The sequence below is a fragment of the Tachyglossus aculeatus genome, chromosome Y4 (assembly GCF_015852505.1).
Source record: "Tachyglossus aculeatus isolate mTacAcu1 chromosome Y4, mTacAcu1.pri, whole genome shotgun sequence".
Taxonomy (NCBI): Eukaryota; Metazoa; Chordata; class Mammalia; order Monotremata; family Tachyglossidae; genus Tachyglossus; species Tachyglossus aculeatus.
This window is the reverse complement of record NC_052096.1, coordinates 1,036,151-1,055,771: the sequence shown is the minus strand read 5'-3', so window position 1 is coordinate 1,055,771 and position 19,621 is coordinate 1,036,151. Positions and strand designations below refer to the sequence as shown.

The 19,621-nt window shown below is 56.6% G+C and overlaps 2 protein-coding genes across 9 annotated transcripts in view; one reads left to right on the top strand and one right to left on the bottom strand.

Moving 5' to 3' along the window:
• MRPS18B (mitochondrial ribosomal protein S18B) overlaps nucleotides 1-345 on the bottom strand; it is an 8,978-nt gene extending 8,633 nt beyond the window's left edge. The window contains exon 1 of the mRNA XM_038768695.1: nucleotides 135-345. Within this exon, the coding sequence (XP_038624623.1) occupies nucleotides 135-269 (135 nt within the window). The 5' untranslated portion in view covers nucleotides 270-345. The remainder of the gene's footprint in view (nucleotides 1-134) is intronic.
• PPP1R10 (protein phosphatase 1 regulatory subunit 10) overlaps nucleotides 1-19,621 on the top strand; it is a 19,926-nt gene extending 305 nt beyond the window's left edge. The window contains exons 1-20 of one of the 8 annotated variants that reach the window (XM_038768686.1): nucleotides 348-433; nucleotides 1,101-1,667; nucleotides 8,857-8,974; nucleotides 9,561-9,647; nucleotides 10,149-10,284; nucleotides 10,457-10,508; nucleotides 12,513-12,590; nucleotides 12,757-12,930; nucleotides 13,357-13,462; nucleotides 13,586-13,698; nucleotides 13,972-14,072; nucleotides 14,219-14,366; nucleotides 14,483-14,641; nucleotides 15,389-15,635; nucleotides 16,770-16,845; nucleotides 17,018-17,215; nucleotides 17,350-17,455; nucleotides 17,607-17,729; nucleotides 17,962-18,408; nucleotides 18,772-19,621. In XM_038768686.1, the coding sequence (XP_038624614.1) occupies nucleotides 8,868-8,974; nucleotides 9,561-9,647; nucleotides 10,149-10,284; nucleotides 10,457-10,508; nucleotides 12,513-12,590; nucleotides 12,757-12,930; nucleotides 13,357-13,462; nucleotides 13,586-13,698; nucleotides 13,972-14,072; nucleotides 14,219-14,366; nucleotides 14,483-14,641; nucleotides 15,389-15,635; nucleotides 16,770-16,845; nucleotides 17,018-17,215; nucleotides 17,350-17,455; nucleotides 17,607-17,729; nucleotides 17,962-18,408; nucleotides 18,772-18,881 (2,568 nt within the window). In that variant the 5' untranslated portion in view covers nucleotides 348-433; nucleotides 1,101-1,667; nucleotides 8,857-8,867 and the 3' untranslated portion in view covers nucleotides 18,882-19,621. Of the gene's footprint in view, nucleotides 1-347; nucleotides 434-800; nucleotides 857-1,100; nucleotides 1,668-3,593; nucleotides 3,826-8,856; nucleotides 8,975-9,560; nucleotides 9,648-10,148; nucleotides 10,285-10,456; nucleotides 10,509-12,512; nucleotides 12,591-12,756; nucleotides 12,931-13,356; nucleotides 13,463-13,585; nucleotides 13,699-13,971; nucleotides 14,073-14,218; nucleotides 14,367-14,482; nucleotides 14,642-15,388; nucleotides 15,636-16,769; nucleotides 16,846-17,017; nucleotides 17,216-17,349; nucleotides 17,456-17,606; nucleotides 17,730-17,961; nucleotides 18,409-18,771 lie in introns of those variants that run through there. The other 7 variants (XM_038768691.1, XM_038768689.1, XM_038768694.1 and 4 more) reach the window with 7 other exon arrangements.

The window sequence follows — 19,621 nt, the reverse complement described above, 5'->3', positions numbered from 1 at the left end:
CATGGTAACAGGGGCGGGGGGAGGGGGGTCTTCCTCCCCCCCGCCCCCCACCGCCCCAAGGGTCCGGCCCGGGGCTTTGCCGGGTGGTCCACGCCGGCCGAGGGAAAGGGGGGAGGCAGAGGGAGGGGAATTACCTGGGCCGGGGAAGCCCCCCGGAGGGGCGCGAGGACCCGCAGGCCCCTCAGCAGCGTGGCTACCACAGAGGCCGCCATCTTGGCGGACGGGAGGGGCGGGGCCGGGACGAGGGCGAGGAGGGGGCCGCCGCGCATGCGTCAAGAAGGCGAGGCAGCCGCACTGCGGCACGTGGCCGCGCGCGGACGCGTCGAAGGGAGGGGGCGGGGCGAAGAAGGGCGGCCTCACAATTCCAACTGCGTCACCACCGAACCACGACGAGAAATCGCCCCCCGCCCGGCCTGATCGCCACGTTCCTCAGGTGCAGCGCGATCCCCCTCCGTGCTAATAATTTTCAGAGAGATTTCGGCCCGGGGGGGGGGGGGAGAGACTCCCCAAGGCGCATGCGCCCCTCCGCCCCGCCCAACCGAAAGGAAGGCCGGGGAGGGGGGGGGCGGAGCGAGGGGCCGCTCCCGCCAATCGGGGACGCGCGTCGGCAGGGTGGGGGCGAGGGCGGAGGAGGTGGGGGAGGGGCGCCGGCGGGCGAAGACGCTGGCGTCGAGGACAGCCAATCACCGCGCGGAGGGCGGGTGCGGCCGGCCAATGGGCGCGCGCCTCGCGGACGAAGGCCCGAGGAAGTGGGCGGGGGAAAGGGGGTCTCGCGGCGCGCTCGTGAGCAGGGCGGGGCCGGCCTATATAAGCCGCGGCCGGGGCGGTTGGCCGCCGTTGTGGGGTTCGTTTGGTGGTAAGTGTTTGGTGCAGTGGTGGTGGTAGCGGGAGGGAGAGATCGCGGGCAGAAACGCCTTTATAGGCCTCACTCTCATGGTTTGTTTCACGGTGTGGGCGGGGGCTCGGGACAGCTGCCCCCTACGTGGGGGAAAGTGGAGGGGGCGAAAGCGAAAAAGGGGGCTCAGCGACCGGACCAGTCGGCCACGTAATGACCGTCTCATCTCCCTTTTCTCCTTCCCCTTGTTTTCCCCTCATCCCAGGTGTGAATTTCTTCGGAGGAGAGAGAGAGAGACCGCCCGTAAGGGAAATACGCGAATAACCGCCACAAGAAGAGCAGCCCCACCCTTAACCTAAGGATCCTGAGGTTGCTGGAAGCAGCACCCACCAACCCAACCACTTGTATCTTATTACATCTTCCTCCCGACCCATCCTTCCCCCACGAGCCCACGTTGCTTGGGACCCAAATCTGTGGCCGAAGGACCATCACCACAAAAACCTCTCATACTCATACTCACCAACCAACCTTACCCTCAAAAAAGCCCCCAAACCCCTCCCTGCGTCCGATCTAGTTTTGTTTTTCCTCCCATTCAAGACTTTTTGGCTTCCCAACTTCCCCCCCGACCCCCGTCGAAGTGGGGTGGGGAGATGAATCCTGAATTGGCTTTGTTTTTCAAGAGGCTCTTTGACCCCTGAGACCCCTTCAAGTAACTTGAGTTTTGGGTTTTAGTTGGTTTTTCTGTTTATTTTTTTCTTTTTATTCCTCAAATCCTACCCACCCACCCCCACATCCCGATCCCGAGGTGCTGGCGTCGCAAAAAAATTGGATAGTAAGTGTCGAATTTTCCAAGCCAGCCTTACAACAAAGAAATCTTCCTTTCCCATTGTGAAACCAAAAACGTAATCAGAGGAAGAAATGCGATCTTAGACCAAAAGACAGGTTGGACAGAGCCGACCCCTATCGGGTCCTTTAAGGTCTCCAGGGGAAATTAAGCAAAAATAGGACCTATTAGGTCGACGGGTCTTGTACCTTCTCCCCTGCCAGCCCCCTCTTCCCTGTCCAGGCGCAGGCTCGGAGAGGGTCGGGAGCTTTTACAGTGAGGCTCCTAATGGTTAACCCTTGGAAATCCAGCCAAATTTTCAGACTGCCAATGACCTAGGAGTGCGAGCTCTTTCGATAAGGAGGACGGGTCATCTAACTCCGGATCCCAGCAGTCTTTTTGAAAGGGTTAATGAGCTCACATACAAAAGATGGTGGATCTTGTGGCCTAAAGTCCCACTTCTTTGTGTGTGAGACAAACAGGTGCGCCTTTGAAATCGCCAGATGAATGAGCAATCTGTACATAAAGATTGCAGGGTAAGGAGTTATGCAGAGAAAAGTGTTGGAGCCTACCTATGAGTTTGGAGGGGGAAAGTGTTCATCTTTTTGATTCGAATGTAAATTGCTTTGACGTCTATATTTGTGTGCTTGACATAGGTGGCAATCTAGAAATAAAGATTGCAGGTTAAGTCGGCATAAAAACAGGGCCAATTCACCCCAAACGATAGGTGGAAAGGTAAAGAATGTCTTGTAATTTTTGAAGATTTACTTTAGGAGCAAAAGTTGGTGATGACGTTTACTTGATTTTTTTTAGCGGGGGGCGGGGAGAGTTGCAGGGGTGGAAAGTGAAGAAAAATGGGATGGGGAAGTGTAATTTCTTTTAACGGCCATTTAGTACCATTGAATGCTAGATTTCTAAAATTTTGTGTCGTTTAAAGGAGTTTTTTTCTTCCCTGCTTCAATATGGCGACTTTTCCTTATCCTTTTGTCTTTTCCAAGCGGCTTTTGCAGGTTGTCTATGCCTTTTTCTCCCGTACTCTTCCCTCCCCCCTTGTTGGGAGGGGGTCCGACCACCCCCATTACAGGGCAAAAAGGAGGTGGGGGCGGATGGACTTTCGGCATTTTGATCCTCTCCTGCAAATTCCGACCGTCCCCCCCTCCCCCGACCCGTCCTCCACCAGGGGAAACCGGACTCTCTACTTCATTTTTTTCCCCAAACCTTTATTTTCCCGCCTCCAAACAGGTGTAGGACGTTTCGGTGTGCGGGGCTGCTGTTAAGCGGGGGCGGGGGGGGGGTGTCTCTGCCATGTAACTTGGCTCCGGGCCCTGCCCGCCCGTGCCGGTGCCGCTCGGTGCTTGGCCCCGGCCCTCGCCCCCGCCGCGCCTTCTCCGTCCGCCCTCCCTTCCCCCTTCTCGAGGGAAGCTTCCCCCTCCATCTTCTCCGCCACAAAATGGCGGCGCCGCTTGTCTTTGTTGTTTCCGTGGGCCGGGGTCCCCGCCCCGGCCGGCGGGAGCAGAGGGCGCCGGGGAGGCCTGGGACGGCGACGTCACCTGCCGCCCCGCCCACCCCCACCCCTCACGGACCACTTCTCTTCCACCCCCACCACCCAGGACCTGCTCCCCAACCCCACAAACACCCCCACCACCCCGCCACACACACACACACGATCTGGCCTGCCCAGATGCACCCCAAACCACGGGTGGGGGCGGGCGCTGGAGGCCTCTCCTCCCCCAGCCCCTGTGGAGAAGTCTGGTTATGCTGCCTCCTCCTCTTCCTCCCCCTTCTTGTTCTGGGGGCCCACAAATCAGGCGGGACCAGGGAGTCCTCCAGCAGGAAAAGCCAACTTCAAAATGGGACTCCTCCCCACTAGGCTGCATAGAGCCAAGTGGGGGGCTTACAGAGACCCAAATATGTATGTGGGCAGTTAGCCTCTGTAATGGAGGGGTGGGAAGTGACTTCCTCCCATAACCCCCCATCCTCTTTCTCTCCCTGCACGTCCCTCCCCACCTACCAAGTCACAGTTTGGGGTACAGTGTGTTGGGTGCTGCAACTCACCCTGCAGTTGCTTAGCTGCTGTACACTACTAGGATGAGAAGTGAATCTGTAGGAAAAAGGCGGCAGTTGGTATTCTCAACCTAAGGCAGGGGAAATCAAGCTGCATTTTCTGGTAAGCAAACCTTTCTGGTATTAATTACATTGCACAACCTTCATTTCTTATTTTCTGAAGAACGCCTTTGCTTTGCTTTTTTTTTCCTTCTCCCCCTCCCCAACACCCAGTCTATAAACCTTAGTAGAATAGTTAAGTGTCCATTTCCAGTTCATGCAATGCATGTGAGAGCTGAGCTCTTCCACCTGGCTGGTTTTCCATTTTTCTCTTCTTTTTTAAAATTATTTTCCTGCACGTCAGTTCTTTATCCACCTGCTCCAAAACTGTTCAGTTTTACCATTCCTGTGGTTCTAGGACCTGGATTGGCCAGTACCAAACTTTTGAAGACGGCTTCAAGTCTCCCAGCTAGCACCTTGACACCTTGCTTGAAGTGAGGTCCCCCGCCAGAGCTCTTTTTGAGAGAGGCAGCGTGTCTCAGTGGAAAGAGTGTGAGCTTGGGAGTCAGAGATCATGGGTTCAAATTCCAGCTCTGCTGCTTGTCAGCTGTGTGACTTTGGGCAAATCACTGCTGTCTGCCTCAGGTACCTCATCTGTAAAATGGGGATTAAGACTGTGAGCCCCACGTGGGACAGTCTAATCACCTTGTATCCTCCCCAGTGCTCGGAACAGTGCTTTGCACATAGTAAGCATTTAACAAATGCCATCATTCTTGTAGACTCATTCCTGTTGTGGGGGTGGGCAAGGGGAATGCCAGGCTTGGATCCTGGGATCTCCCCCATCCCCTCCAAAATTACATGATCTGAGTCAGAGAGTATAGTCAGTGGATATGGGGCATTAGAGTCACTGTGGGCACCTTAGTCAAGGAGAATCTAGCCCTCTGCCCTGGTTGGTGTGCTGTTAGCCCCTTTTGGCTACCTAGTTTCCCTTGGGTGTTGGCATCTCCACCCTCCCTGTTTCAACCTGAAGCTGAGCCAGAGTAGGGGAAAGGGTGAGATTCTCTTCCCTCCCCTGCTACATTCTGCCTCTCAGTGTTTAGGGAATTGGGAGTTTAACATTAAAGAAATGGACCAGTCCCAAGAGGAGGACTACTGAGCCCTTAGCAATAGCTTGGGCTGGGGAGGGGGGTAGCCGGCAAGACTTGGCATTGGCTGTGAGTGACTCTGACCCCTGTGATCCCAGGAGGGGGAGGGGCTGGGTGGGCCTCTTCCCATCCATTCTTCGCCATCCTGTTAGTTGGGCAAGCTCACTTTTGGCCCTTTGAACTGTCTTGGGTCAGAGTGGGGTTGTGTCCCTCTCTTAGGGTCTGTCGTTTGTGATTAAATGTCTTGGCAGGTTGGAGAAAGGGGATTTAGAAGATCACCAGCGACCCTTGAATCAATGTGTTATTTTTTGAGCACTTAAAACTGTGTACAGAGCCCTGGGGGCTAAATGCCAGGCTGCAGGCCTGCCTGGTGGTGCCTTGGAATTCTCTGTTTGAAGTATTTCTCCATCTTTTGTTTAGTTTCCAGTAGGGGTCCTTGTCTGTGTTCTTTGTTTCTCTGAGTAGATCCTCAGTGAATCACCTCCTCCAGCCCTTCCTGCCCTAAAGGTGGGGCTGGGCCAGTCCAGGAATGAGTTGTCTTCTTCCTCTATGATAGGAAGCAGCTTTTGACCTCTCACTTCTGCCTCAGAGGGTTGTCTGCCCTGACCCCTATACCCCCCATCAGCAGCACACCTGCTGCTTGCTGCCTCGAGCTCTCTAGAAGAGCCACCTGTGTGGGTCTAGGAGCAGTGCACCGCCCTGAGAAAATCACTCCCAATCTGTCAATCCTTATTTATTGTGCGCTTGCTGGGTGCAGAGACCTGTACTAAGCACTTGGATGAGGACCATCCAACAATTGGTAGACAGGTTCCCTGCCCATCTAGCAGTCTAGATGGGGCCCAAACTGAGCGGGGGCTTGGGGTAGATTCTGGTTTGGTCTCTGCTTTCCAGGGGACTGGACAGCGTCTCTCCCCCTCCATGGCATCAAACTTTGTTTTCCCTTGAGTTTGGGTGGAGGGCCTGGGGGCCCGTCATCCAGAAAAACTAAACACCTCCCCTACCTTTCGGGAGCTTAGAATCCCTTCACATGCCAGGTGATTTCCGCGCTCCTCCACCCTCTCCGGGGCTGTTCCAAATCCCACTACTGGCGATGCCTGCATGTCTGTTTTTCACAGCCCCCTCCCTTTGTCTCTCCCAGGTTGCCCAAATGGGTGTCTGCTTCCATTGCCTCAGTGTGAGCCTTGCTCAGGCACCTCCCGGTGGGGAAATCTTCCCTGTCCAGCAGTGATCCCTGGAGTTGGGGGGCTTCCGCCAGCCAGGACCCCAAGAGTCTCCCTTACCCTGAACCTCTAGGGGCCAGTCCTAAAATCGTATCTTCCCTGGCCTGTTTGTATCACTCGTCTCTGTGCCAGTGGGCAGCTAGGCTGGGTCATGGCCCACCTTTCCTTGAGCCTCTGGGCTTGTACTGACTTGCAACCCGTGCTGCAGCTGGATTTACTAGGGCATTCTGAGGCAGGCGAGGATGGGTGGGGTGGGGCAAACACCTGCACTTCCTTTCCTGTTATTTTTCTTTTATGGCACTTGTTAGGTGCCAGTCATGTGCCAAATACTGTTCTAAGCACAGTCATGTTGAACACTGTTTCTGCACCATATGGAACTCATAATCTTCAGTAAGAGTAAGATTTAATCCCCATTTTACAGATGAGGAACTGGAGGCTTGGTGAAGGGAAGTGAGTTGCCCAAGGTCATGCAGCAGACAAGTAGCAGAGTTGGGATGAGAACCCTGGTGCCCTGACTTCTAGGCCCGGGTTCTTCCCAGTAAGCTGCGTGGCCTCTCAATGTGGCAGGCCAAGATCCCAGGGGGGCAGCTGAATGGGGTCCAGGTGACCTTCCATTCTTCACTCTCCAAAGGCAAGGTCTCAAGGGGACAACTCCCTCCCAACCTGCGGGTGCCTCAGTTCCCAGCAGGTGTGAAAATATGGCCTCTCTCCTGTTGGCATAGGACAGTTGAATGGCCATGAAGCCTTGTGATGTTTTTGTCATGGGCGTCGGCTGCATCCAACTCTGGACCTGTTGCCACCCCGGCTGCAAGCCAAAGAGCTTTGCTCTGGTGTCCTAAATTTGTTTACCCCACCTCCTTAATCCCCCCACAAGCAATACCTGTGCAGATATGAGGGGGAGCTGGGCGGTGGGGGCGTAGGCTGTCTTGGAGCAGTACTTCTCAGGACCTCGGGTCTGTCCCCAGCTCCAATCCACAGGCCCCATGGGTTCCCCCAAGGAAGATGTGGGTAGGCAGTATATGCTGGGGCACCCCTGATTTTGGCTTGGTCCCCACTCAGCTCTTCCCCCACTGAGTTCCCATCTCGAAGATGTTTTTCTCCTTTAGCGCTCCCCCCGCACCACTTCTGGATCCCTGAGTCCCCCAGAGATCCAGGTGAGGTCCAGAGCAGGCCACTGGCACCACCGCTTCTCCCACTGGGGTCCTTCTGCTGGCATGCTCCCTTGGCTTCTGCCCCACAAAGGGTATTTTTTTTAATGCATTTCTTAAGCTCTTAGTATGTGCCAGTCACTGTGCTAAGTGCTGGGGTAGATAAAAGATAATCTGGTGGGACACAGTCCATGTCCCACTTGGGGCTTCTTTCTACCTAGTTTGGGAGTTCCATGTGGGACATGATGGTCTTGTATCTCCCCCAGCATTTGGTACAGCACTTGACACCTAGTGAGCTCTTCAACAAGTACCATATTAAGAGTAAGAAGAAACTCCCAGGGACTTGGTGGTGATAGGTGGTGTTGTGTGCAAGGAGGAAGGCCCCATAGGCCCCACAAGCCCTGTAGGCCTTGGAGCCCAGAGCTCTCTGATTGCTTTCCTCTTCTTCCTACATCTCGAGAGGCTTTGCTGGGAATGAAGTCTGGTTGGCTTCATTGCGGACCAGTGGGCCTGGCCCTTACCACTGCCATGTCTGCCTCAGTTGGCCCAGTTGGAAGCAGAGCAAGGCACTCTGGCCTTGGCCTGCCCCACTGGCCTCCAGGCTGGTCTTGCCAGCTCTGCCTCTCTGCCTCCCGTCCCTCCACATGACAGCCACATCAGAGTTCAGTTCCCTAGGCTGGGGCTGGGCACTCTACAACCTCAACCCCTGAGGGCTTGCTGTGTGCATCTTCCTGGGCAGACCCGGACACTTGCCCAGGGTCCTTGCCATGCCCCTTGGCCTAGCCCAACCCAAACCTGGGACAGTGCCCCAGGATGACCACCTGTCATCTTCACCACTCCTTTCACGCCTTGCAGGCCGGTCTTGGTGTTGAGGCATTGTCTGTCATATGACAAATTCTCTGGGGGATGGGAAAGGTGGGGAATGGGCCCTTAGCTGGAGTGGGCCTGTGGCCTCCTGCTGTCACCGAGACCAGATTTTCTGGAGTTGGGATGTACCCACCCGGCCCTCCCATATGTGGAGACTGAGCTGGCGTGGGAGGTCCCGGCTTCAGAAGCTCAGAGCAAGTCTTGGTTCTGCCATGGAGACTTGGTCCTGCAGGGGCTCCTGACCCCTCTGTGTGGGTCACAAGTGGATTGTCCTGAGCCAGGGAATCTGAAGCCCCCAACAACAAACTGAGGGGCCAGCTCACAAAGGCTTGGGACCGCCCTCTACCTTTGTAAGCAAGGTGCAGTCCCCGCTAGTCCTGCAATGTGGTTTGCAGGGGCTTGGGGAGGAGGACAAAAAATGGAGTGGTTTTCCTTCAGTCTGGTACTTGGGCTGTACTTGCCCCGGGGCCTGGCTCCTTGGATCAGGAGGCCATTAGGCCATGGCAGGTCTGATGAGTCGGGTCCAGGACTCCCTCCCTCCCTCCCTTCCTAGGCCACTCTCTTTGTTGATTGGAGAAGCATTCTGTCCGGGGTCCCAATCCCCAACTCTGGCAGGATAAGGGTGAAAGTGCCCTTGGAGAAGTGAAAGGAAGCAGGCATCCTGCTGTGGCCTGTGTGATATTGGGAGAACGAGACATGCTGGCGGGGGCGGAGGAATGTGTGTGCACCTGTCAGCAGCCACCCATCTGACCTCCGCTTTCTTCTCTCCCACCAGATTTGACCGCCATGGGCTCCAGCCCCGCTGACCCTAAGGACCTCCTGAAGGGGCTGGACAGCTTCCTTGGCCGGAATGGGGAGGTGAAGAGCGTGGATGCCATCTCCAAAATTTTTGGGTAGGTCTCAGTGGAAGTCTAGAGTATTTAATATTGGTATTTGAGTGTCTTCCGTGCACAAAACCTGGTCCCCAGCACCTGAGGTGGGACGCAGAGTCCTTACTCCTTAGACACGGTCCCTGCTGCGCCCTCAGGGAGCGTACAGTCTATTGGGCTCTGGATGGGAGGCAGCGGCCAGGGCCAGGGCGAGTCCGGCACGGGGGGCCCGTTTCAGGGGGACCAGCCAGGCTACAAGACCACCCAACTTGGCTCTCTGGCCTGGCTGCTCCAGGCTAGGTATCTCCTCTCCCCCAGCTGCCGAGGGATACTGGACCCCCACATCCCCATCCTTAGGGCTGGTAGCTCAAGCTGCCGGTCTGCTGCCACAGGAAATGGATGCCAGGAGTGTGTCTGTTTATTGTTATATTGTACTTTCCCAATCGCTTAATACAGTGCTCTACACACAGTAGCACTCAGTAATCATAATTGACTGACTGCCATGGCAGTCCTGCGGGTCACTGTTGGGAGGAGTTGGAAGTCCTGGAGTGGAAGTTCCCCGCGGCTTCTTCGACCTTAGCAGCCCCCCTTCTCTCCCACCCTCCTGCAGGCTAATGAAGGAGGCACGCAAGTTGGTGAGCCGCTGCACCTATCTAAACATTGTCCTACAGACCCGCTCGCCCGACATCCTCACCAAGTGAGTGTAGGGGTGGGAGCTGGGGGGGAATGGACAGCAGGATCCCCGGAGGCTGGGCACAAAACCCTCCAGTGGGGGTAGGAGAAGCAGTTACCGTCTACTGGAAAGAGCCCAGGCCTGGGAGTCAGAGGACCTGGCTCCACTCTTTGCCTGCTATGAGACCTTGGGCAGGTCACTTCACTTCCCCGGGCTTCAGTTTCCTCATCTGCAGAATGGGTATTCAATAGCTGTTCTTCCTTCTGCTTGGACAGGGAGCCCCATGTGGGACCTGGTGTATCTAGCCCAGGGCTTGGCACATCATTACTCCAGTTACTGCTATCATTACTCCTTGTTAAGTTCTTAGAATATGTCAAGCACTGTACTAAACCCTGGGGTAGATCCAAGTTCATCAGGTTGGACCGTGTCTCTATACCACACGGAGACCCCCCCAGTCTAAGTTGGCTAAGTCTACAATGACTATCATTGTCATGATTCCACTCTCTCCCTCCCTCCCACCTGTAGGTTCATTCGAGTGGGTGGCTACAAGCTCCTGAACAGCTGGCTGACGTACTCCAAGACCACCAACAACGGCCCCCTCCTGCGGCAGATCCTGCTGACCCTGCAGCACCTGCCTCTCACCGTGGACCACCTGAAACAGGTCACCCCTTGGGGTTGGGACTGGATGGAATGGAAAGGGAAGGGAGGGGAGGCCAGGCAGTGTGGGAGAGCTGGAGGCAGAGGCTGGGGCTGGGGGGTAGCCGGGGGGCCGTCTGGGCCCTTGACACACTCCCCACACTAAAGCCCCTGCCCCAATCCCTGCCGTCTTTCAGAATAACACGGCCAAGCTGGTGAAACAGCTGAGCAAGTCCAGCGAGAATGAAGGTGAGGTTCTCTGCTCTCTTTTTCTTCCTCTTCCCCTTTCTTCTCAGCCTCTCCCCGGGGCTGCCCTAGCTCCACCATCTTTTCTCTGTCCCCTTCTGCTCCCACTCCCTCCTGCTTACCATCTCTGTGAGATCCCCAGGGAGTGCCAGCCTGGAGGAGTCGAAAAAGTGTCCTTGGCAGTTGTAGTGGGTGAAGCAGAGAGGGGATGAGGCCGATGAAGGAAGCATCCTAACACTGACCTTGCTTGCTCTCACTAACCTCCGGTAGGGAGGGGAGTGTGGGGGTAGGGGGCAGGGGGTGGGGGTGCGTGCGTGCGTGTTGTGGTGTTTTGATGACCAGGTGAGGATGGCAGGGAGGAAAGGGAAGGGGTGAAACGTCTCCACTGGAGACATGAGGTAATGGAAGAGTTTGTTTCTGGAATTGGAATGAAACAAAGCAGGATGGGATCAGCCCCCTACCCCATTTCTCACTGTCAAAGAAAACATCACGGACTCTTGGTTGTGTTCAAACGACTGTCAGAGACAAGCTTATTTCTACGAGTGTTAGTAGGGAGTGGTGGTTGACAGACAGTTTGCCCTGCTAGCCAAGACCAACTCAACTCCATTCATTCATTCATTCAGTCATATTTATTGAGCGCTTACTGTGTGCAGAGCACCTGCAGTACTAAGCGCTTGGAAAGTACAAGTCGGCAACATATAGAGACAGTCCCTACCCAACAACGGGCTCGCAGTCTAGAACGGTGGAGACAGACAACAGACACACACAGACTGGCAGACACACATCGTCGTGTAAAAATAATAATAATGGCATTTATTAAGCACTTACTATGTGCAAAGTACTGTTCTAAGCACTGGGGAGGTTACAAGGTGATCAGGTTGCCCCACGGGGCGGCTTAGAGTTTTAATCCCCATTTTACAGATGAGGTCACTGAGGCCCAGAGAAGCGAAGTGACCCACCCAAAGTCACACAGCTGACAATTGGGGGAGCCAGGATTTGAACCCCTGACTGACTCCAAAGTCCGGGCTCTTTCCACTGAGCTACGCACCTTCTCACAAAGTGATGTACAGACACACAGCCTCGTGTAGGCACGCGCTGCCAGCCTAGCACACAAAGAGGTGTACGTACACACGCACACACACACACACACACACACACACACACACACACACACACACGCACACACCCTGTCTCCCTCCGCCTCCCCAGATCCTGTCAGGCTTCACTTCCATCTAGGCTGCAGCCTGGCCTGGAGTAGTTTGTCCAAACCCGACCCAGCCTCCGCCCAATCCTGTGCCCCGCAAAGATTCTTGGGCCTCAATCCTGATTCTGACCCCAAGCCGGTTCGGTCCGGTTCAGTCTGGTCCTGTCCAGCCTAACACTCCCAACCCCGCAACGTCTCCACACCTGACACACAATTCAGGATTTCCTTATATACAGTTGTACAACATCCGAGCTTCACATTCAATCGGAGACCACCGTACCTGTTAGGATAGTAACTTGTGTACTCTAAGAACAGGTGGCAGCAGTATTTTTTTTTAGTTTTTCCTTTTATTAATTCAGATGTTCTTGACAGTCAGTGATAGTGGGATTGGTATGCAACACTCTTATCAACCGGTTCCAATGGCCTTGGGAGTTGGAACAAATGTGCAGTGTTCACGGGATCGGTACACAACATTCTTATCAACCGGTTCCAGTGGCCTTGGGGGTTGGAACAAATATGCAGTGTTCATGGCATGTTCTGAGTTGGAATTACTTTTGTTTATGTAAACAAGATGGAGTCTCAAACACCCAGGTTAGGGGAAGTTTGCTCACTCAGCAGTACTTGGGATTTTCCTGTTAAGAGGCAGTCAAGTGAGCCTAAAGACAGAACAGCTCACAGGGGACAATCTGAAGGTGAGGGGACGAATGCAAAGCCTCAACCACTGTGCTTCACTCAGCCCTCCCTCCTGCCATACTTCCCACCGGCCTGGTTCCACAACCTGACTCCTTTCTCCCCTCCCACAGAACTCCGCAAACTCGCTTCAGTCCTGGTCAGCGATTGGATGGCCGTCATCCGGTCCCAGAGCAGCACCCAGCCTGCTGGTGAGCCCCCATCAAGTCCAGGCTGATCCGATTGGCCCTCCCACCTCTCCTGTCTCTCCCTTCTTCTCCCTCCTCCACCCCATCCCCCCAGGCTCCTGGGAGGGCTGCACCATGAGTGCCTGGAGGCCTCTCTCGCTTTAGCCCAGACCCCCTTGCCTCTCCCCAGAGAAAGACAAGAAGAAGCGGAAGGAAGAAGGGAAGAGCCAGACAGTCCCTACGGAGCGTTCTGCTCCCGAGGTCAAGGCTGAGGCGCGGCCTGAGGAGGCGCCAGAGAAGAAGAGAGAGAAACCCAAGAGCTTGCGCACTACAGCCCCCAGCCATGCCAGGTTCCGTTCCACCGGTGAGGGAGCGAAACCAGGGCCCATGGGTGGAACGGGGATGTCCAGGCCCGGGAATAGCCCTGCCCTGAAGCCAGCAGAGTGTCTGGCTTGTTAGCTGCATCAGCTGGAGTTCATGGGTGAATGCAGGAAAGAGATGAGCTGTGCCACCCTGAGACCCCCAGCCCTCACCCAGGAAAGGAGAGGGGAAGCCCAAGTGAGGAAGTGGTGCTCTGGGAAATGGACGAGGGGGGACCAGTCAGTGAATGGTATTATTTGAGCAGTTACTGTGTAGAGAGAGCCATATAACAGAGTTGTAGTCAGGTTTTGTGCCTACAAGGAGCTTCCCATCTAGAGGACCTCATACCTCCTTGTACTTTCCCAAGGGCTTAGTATACTTCCTCTGTGCCAGTGGGTGCTCGCTACATATTGGGTCCTCTCCCCTGTAGGCCTGGAGCTGGAGACACCATCTCTGGTGCCTGTGAAGAAGAATGTCAGCGCTGTGGTCGTGTCCGACAAGTACAACCTGAAACCCATTCCCCTGAAGCGGCAGAGGTAGGGAGCCCCTCAAAGCCGCTCATGAGGTCGGGGGAGACCAGAGCCGACCGGACTGGGGACAGGGGGTCGTTCCTGGGGGAAAAAACCTATCTGGTGACGGTTTGTCTCCTTTCCCTCCAGCTCATCACCCAATCCTGGGGCTGTGGTACCCCCAGCTGAAAAGAAGTACAAGCCCCTCAACACAACACCCAACACCACCAAGGAGATCAAAGTGAAAATCATCCCCCCACAGCGTGAGTGGGGACCAGGGTCTGAGGGTAGGCTGGCGGGAGGGCGGAGGGAGGGGGCCTCTCTGTGCCCAGAGGACTTGTGTTCTCTCTCCTCCTTTCTGTCTCTGTCCCCTGCGTCCTGTCTCCTTCCTCACTTCCGTTCCCCCCTCTTCTACATTCTCCTCTCCCCACCCTCCACCCGCAACTCCCTCTAGGGAAGGCGGGTGGGGGGCCCATGTTTGTAAAGGTCTGCCTGGTCCTGGAGCTAATGGGGCTCCCTCCCCCTTCTCCTTGCAGCCGTGGAGGGCTTGGGTTTCCTAGATGCCCTCAACTCGGCCCCTGTCCCCGGGATCAAAATCAAGAAGAAGAAGAAGGTTCTTTCACCCACAGTGGCTAAGGTGTTGACCGTGGTGGTAGGGAAGGGCGGGGAGAACTGGAGGTCCAGCCATGGACACATAGGTCCTGGGCCCAGCAGGGCTTTTTGCCCCCAACACTCTATCATTTGCACCTCTGTCTCACCCTCCTTCCTCTGCCTCTTCCTCAGCTGAGCCTGTTTGAGGCGAAACCAAGGACAGGGCCAAGCACAGCCAAACCCTCCTCCACTGAGCCGGGGACTGCATCAGAGCCTATGGATTTGGAGCGGCCTGGAACCCCCGTCCCACCCATCGAGGTACTGGAGCTCACGGACACAGGTGAGGGCAGGACTCCAGGGCCCTTGGGGGCAGGGGGTGTGATCCAGGGGGTTCATGCAGGGGGCCAGGGTACCTGGGCCTCACCCCGACCCTCTCCCACTCTCCCACCTCTGCAGCCTCCAGGGACACAAGGGCCTCAGACTCAAAGCTCATGGAGAGCCCTGGTGGCCCAGCCCAGTTCACCCGCAAGGGCCACAAGAGGAAGACCGTGACGTGGGCTGAAGAGGGCAAGCTGCACGAGTATTTCTACTTCGAGCTGGACGAGACGGAGCGAGGTGAGAGGTGTGGCAGGCTGTGGGGTGGGCCAAAGGGCAAGCTGCAGGCAAAGGAGGAGGGAGCATGCCCAGGACCCCAAGCAGAGTCAGCGGGGGCCCAGGGTTGGGGGGTTGGGGGCCCTGATGCTTACACTCCTCACCCTGGGCTTCAAGGCTGTCCATCACCTCGCCCCCTCCTACCTCACCTCCCTTCTCTCCTTCTCCAGCCTACCCCGCACCCTCTGCTCCTCTGCCGCTAATCTCCTCACCGTACCTCGTTCTCGCCTGTCCCGCCATCGACCCCCGGCCCACGTCATCCCCCGGGCCTGGAATGCCCTCCCTCTGCCCATCAGCCAAGCTAGCTCTCTTCCACTCTTCAAAGCCCTACTGAGAGCTCACCTCCTCCAGGAGGCCTTCCCAAACTGAGCCCCTTCCTTCCTCTCCCCCTCATCCCCCTCCCCATCCCCCATCTTACCTCCTTCCCTTCCCCACAGCACCTGTATATATGTATATATGTTTGTACATATTTATTACTCTATTTATTTATTTATTTATTTTACTTGTACATATCTATTCTATTTATTTTATTTTGTTAGTATGTTTGGTTTTGTTCTCTGTCTCCCCCTTTTAGACTGTGAGCCCACTGTTGGGTAGGGACTGTCTCTATATTTTGCCAACTTGTACTTCCCAAGCGCTTAGTACAGTACTCTGCACAAAGTAAGCGCTCAGTAAATACGATTGATTGATTACCCATCGCTCCCTGACCAGTGAACGTAAACAAGATCAAAGACTTCGGCGAAGCGGCCAAGCGGGAGATGCTGAAGGACCGGCACGCGTTCGAGACGGCCCGTCGGCTGAGCCATGATGCCATGGAGGAGAAGGTGCCATGGATGAGCCCGCAGCCCCTATCCCTGCCCCGGGCCCTTGTCATCCCCGGCAGCAACAGCCAGGAGTGCTTCGTCCAGGCCAAGCGGGAGAAGGGCATCTTGCAGGAGATCTTCCTGTCCAAGGAGAGGTGAGGCCGCTTCCCTGGGGTGAGACCTGGGACCGGAAGGAGTTGGAGCCTCTGGTGGCAGCAGTGGTGCCATTGGCAGGTAGTGCCAGATATGGCTGACAGCCCCCAAACCCTTCTCTGCCACTGGGTATCATTCCCAACGTCAGCAGGCATGGTGGGTGAGCGAGCACGGCGGTACCCCTGTTCTTCTTGTCCATGGGGTGCTGGGTCCGAGGGGGACCGGTGAGAGAGTGCTGCAGGCTCTGGGACATTCATCATCGCTGCTTCTGGCAGAGCCCCAGCATCCGGCCTGTCCCTGCCCCACCAGTGTGCCTAGGTGAGTGGGCCTACCTCAATCTCCTCACCTGGGAAACAGGGATGAAATCCTTGGGCTCCCTCCCTCCTTGGACTGAGAAGCCCATGTGGGACAGGGACCACGTCCAACCTAATAAGCCTGTCTCCCAGTTTTCTTCCCCATACTCTCACTCAGCATTGTGCTTGGTGCCTAGGAAGCCCTTAATGAATACCACGATGGGGCCCAAAAAGGTGTCCCTCTATATTTCCGAGGATGAAGTGAATGTCTGGGAGGCAGCTCCTTGGGGCACTCACTCTCCCCAGCTGAATGACAGTTGGCCTGCTGAAGCCATCCGAAATGAACCATGGCAGTGATGGTATTTGTTCAGCACTTACTACGTGTCGAGCACCATTCTAAGCATTAAAGGAGATAGAAGTCCCTCAGGAGGGGCACATTTCCTGTCCTGCAGCGGGCTCACGGGAGGGAGAACTGGTTTTCCATCCCCTGTTTTACGTGAGGGAATGTGTCTACCGACTCTGTACTGCCCTCTCCCAACTTCTTAACATAGTGCTCTGTACATAAAACACAATAAATACTAAAGATGATGAGGAAACTGAGGCCCAGGAAAGCAAGTTGCCCAGAGGACCCACAGCAGACAAGTGGCAGAGCCGGGAGCCAGCAGTCATTGGAAAGAGCCCCTGGACTAAGCTCTTGGGAGAGTCCAGTACAGCAGAGTTGTTTAGATGTGATCCCTGGCCACAAAGGGCTTCCTGTATTGAACATGGGAGGCAAGGTGACCTCCGTGGGTGTGTTGATTGTGAGTGGGGGCCGTCCTTACTTGTGTCTTGCCTTCCCCTCAGTGTCCCCGACAGCCCCCATGAGCCGGACCCTGAAACCTACGAACATATCCCCCCCAAGCTCATCCCCCAGGACGAGGTGAGCGCTGGGCTGGGCTGTGGGTCAGTGGGTGGGTGAGGGAGTGCTGTGGGACTTGTGGGAGGAGGAGGGCATCCTGCCTGGGGCAGGCATGTGTTTGTGTGTGTGTTTGCTCTTACACATATGGCATACCCATAGGTGACCCCTGCACTGTGTCTTGTCTTCCTGTCAGGAGTGCTCTGTGGACGAGGCCCCATATGGGGAGGGGCTGGAAGGCAGTGGGGTGGGCCATTCCCCCAGTGGGGTGGGCAGCTCCAAACTGCCCCCAGTGCTTGCCAACCTGATGGGCAGCATGGGTGCAAGCAAAAGCCCCCAGGGCCAGGGGGCGGCCACCAGCATCAACATGCAGGAGATCCTCACCTCCATCATGGTGAGTCAACTTCTGGCGCCCCCTGCCTTCCTCTCCCCTTTCCCTCTTCCGGTCAGCCCCCACCTTTCCTTAACTGGCCTCCTTTTTTTTCTCTCTCTCTCTCTCTCTCCTCTCTCTCCACTCCGTCACACCAGGGCGGCCCCAACAGCCACCCGTCTGAGGAGCTTCTAAAGGAGCCCGACTACTCGGACAAGATCAAGCAGCTTCTCAGGAACTTGCAGCCCCAGGGCCCTCGGGGAGGTGAGGACCCCGCACTGCTCTGGATTCCAGGGATGGGGGGATCCAGCCCACAGAAGGACTGGGCTGAAGGGGTGGGGCCCCACAGGCTTGTCAGTTGCTGACTCATCTTCTCCCTCTCCCTCTCTCTCTGCCTACCCCCTTCCCTCAACAGTACCCCACAGTCTTCTGGGCCCGGCACCAATGGCCAATGGCTTCCCCCCAGCGGGGCTTGGAGGCCCCGGAGGCCCCAAGGACATGCAGCACTTCCTTCCTGGGCCTGGGGGGCCCATGCCAGGTGAGGACAGAAGGCTGGGGGTGGAGGGCCAGCTGTGGGGGTGGCCGTGGGTCAACATGGAAGGGAAGAAGAGGCCTAGCTCTGGGGGGAGGGGGAGAAAGACTGCAGAGACATGCTCTCTTCCCTTCCCCTCCCTCCCCATGTAGGTTGCGGGGCGGCACCTTGGGGGGATTATGATTCTCCCCAAAGTCACTGATCTGGCATCCGTCAGTTCATCTGTCTGTCCCTGCAGGTCCACATGGAAGCCCAGGAGGTCCTGGCGGGCCAGTGGGACCCCGCCTGATGGGGCCTCCTGACCTCCCTCCACGAGGGGGGAATCCTTTCTGGGACACTCCAGGGGACCCCATGTGGGGAGGTCCAATACGTGGAGGGCTCCCCGGCCCCTATCACTGGGGGCGAGGGGGAAGAGGAGGCAATGAGCCCCCACCACCATCTCCATTTCGGGGTGGGCGAGGAGGCCGGTCAGGCGGGGGCCCCCTCAATGGACGTGGAGGGCCTAGTGGAGGGATGGGTGGGGATGGCCACCGACCCCATGATGGCCATGTTCATGGACACGGGCCACCGGGCCACCGCGGCCACAACCACCGTGTCCCACACCCCCATGACCATCGTGGCCATGATGGACCTGGGCATGGCAGCAGTCACCGGGGCCACGACAGCGGCCACGGCCACGGGGGAGGTAAGTCATCTTGGACTTTCCCCATCCCCTCCCTGGTTAGAAGCCCCTATGGTGTTTGCCTGCCCCCTCCCCCAGATCTCCAACTTGGGAGTGGAAGGCAGCAGAAGAAGGGGCAATTAGACCTTCAGCTGCCCCAGCCTTCACCTTCTGGGGCTCAGCATCTCCCCTGGGTTCACCATCTCTCCTCCCCCAGCCCACTGGCTCAGTATCTCTCCTTTTCTCCACATCAGGCTCACTGTCTTCGACTGGGCTCACCATCTCCCCTTGGGTTCACTGTCTCCATCCTTTGCACCCTCCCCTTCAGCTAGACTCTGCATCCTTCCCCCCAGCCTGGCTCACCGTCCCTGATCTGTTTCTCCGCAGACATGTCCAGCCGCCCCATCTGCCGTCACTTCATGATGAAGGGAAGTTGCCGCTATGAGAACAACTGTGCCTTCTATCACCCCGGGGTCAATGGGCCACCCTTGCCCTAGTGCCCCCGTGGCACTCCCAACCCCCTGGCTATGTTGTGCAGATATGGCTTCTGTGAGACCCTGTCAACTGAGCTGGGCCCCTCTTTCTGCCCCTTTCCGTCCCCCCTTGTCCAAACACACACACACACATGCATGCACACACGCACAAACCCACCCACCCATCCATGGCCTGGGGGCTGCAACTTTCTGATGTGCTTCGCTGTATGAGTCCACACCTCCTGTCACCCAGCCCGAGACCCTGAGACTGAGAGGTGCTTCACCCAAAGAAATGGGCAGACTGGCTTCACCCCACAGATGACGTTCCCCCATCCACCCCGGTCCCAGCCTCTTGTCTGCAGGTTGTCATCTGGGGGTGGCTCCACCACACTGGCCCTGTTCCACTAGTCTGGGTTACCTTCAGCCCCACCCCAACCTGCCCCATGAAAAGCCCTGAGCCCTTGTCCCTGATCCTCGCCCCGTTCTCCCGAGTGACTGTGAGACACAGGGGCTTTGGGCCACCCCCTCCCCTGCCCAGGCCTTGTTTACTGGCCTGCCTGCCTGTGTTGTCTGCCACCTTCCCTCACATCGTTCTCCCCAGCTGCGGGGGAGCAGTGAAGCTTGCGTGGCCCCCGGATGTCGGCCCTCACGATTTCCCCCTGCCCAGCTCCAGTGTCACACTACATGGCCCATCTCTGAGCCCCCCGAGTTCCCCAGCCAGTACTGCTCATGCGCACTCCTCTTACGACCCTTCTACCCCTCCT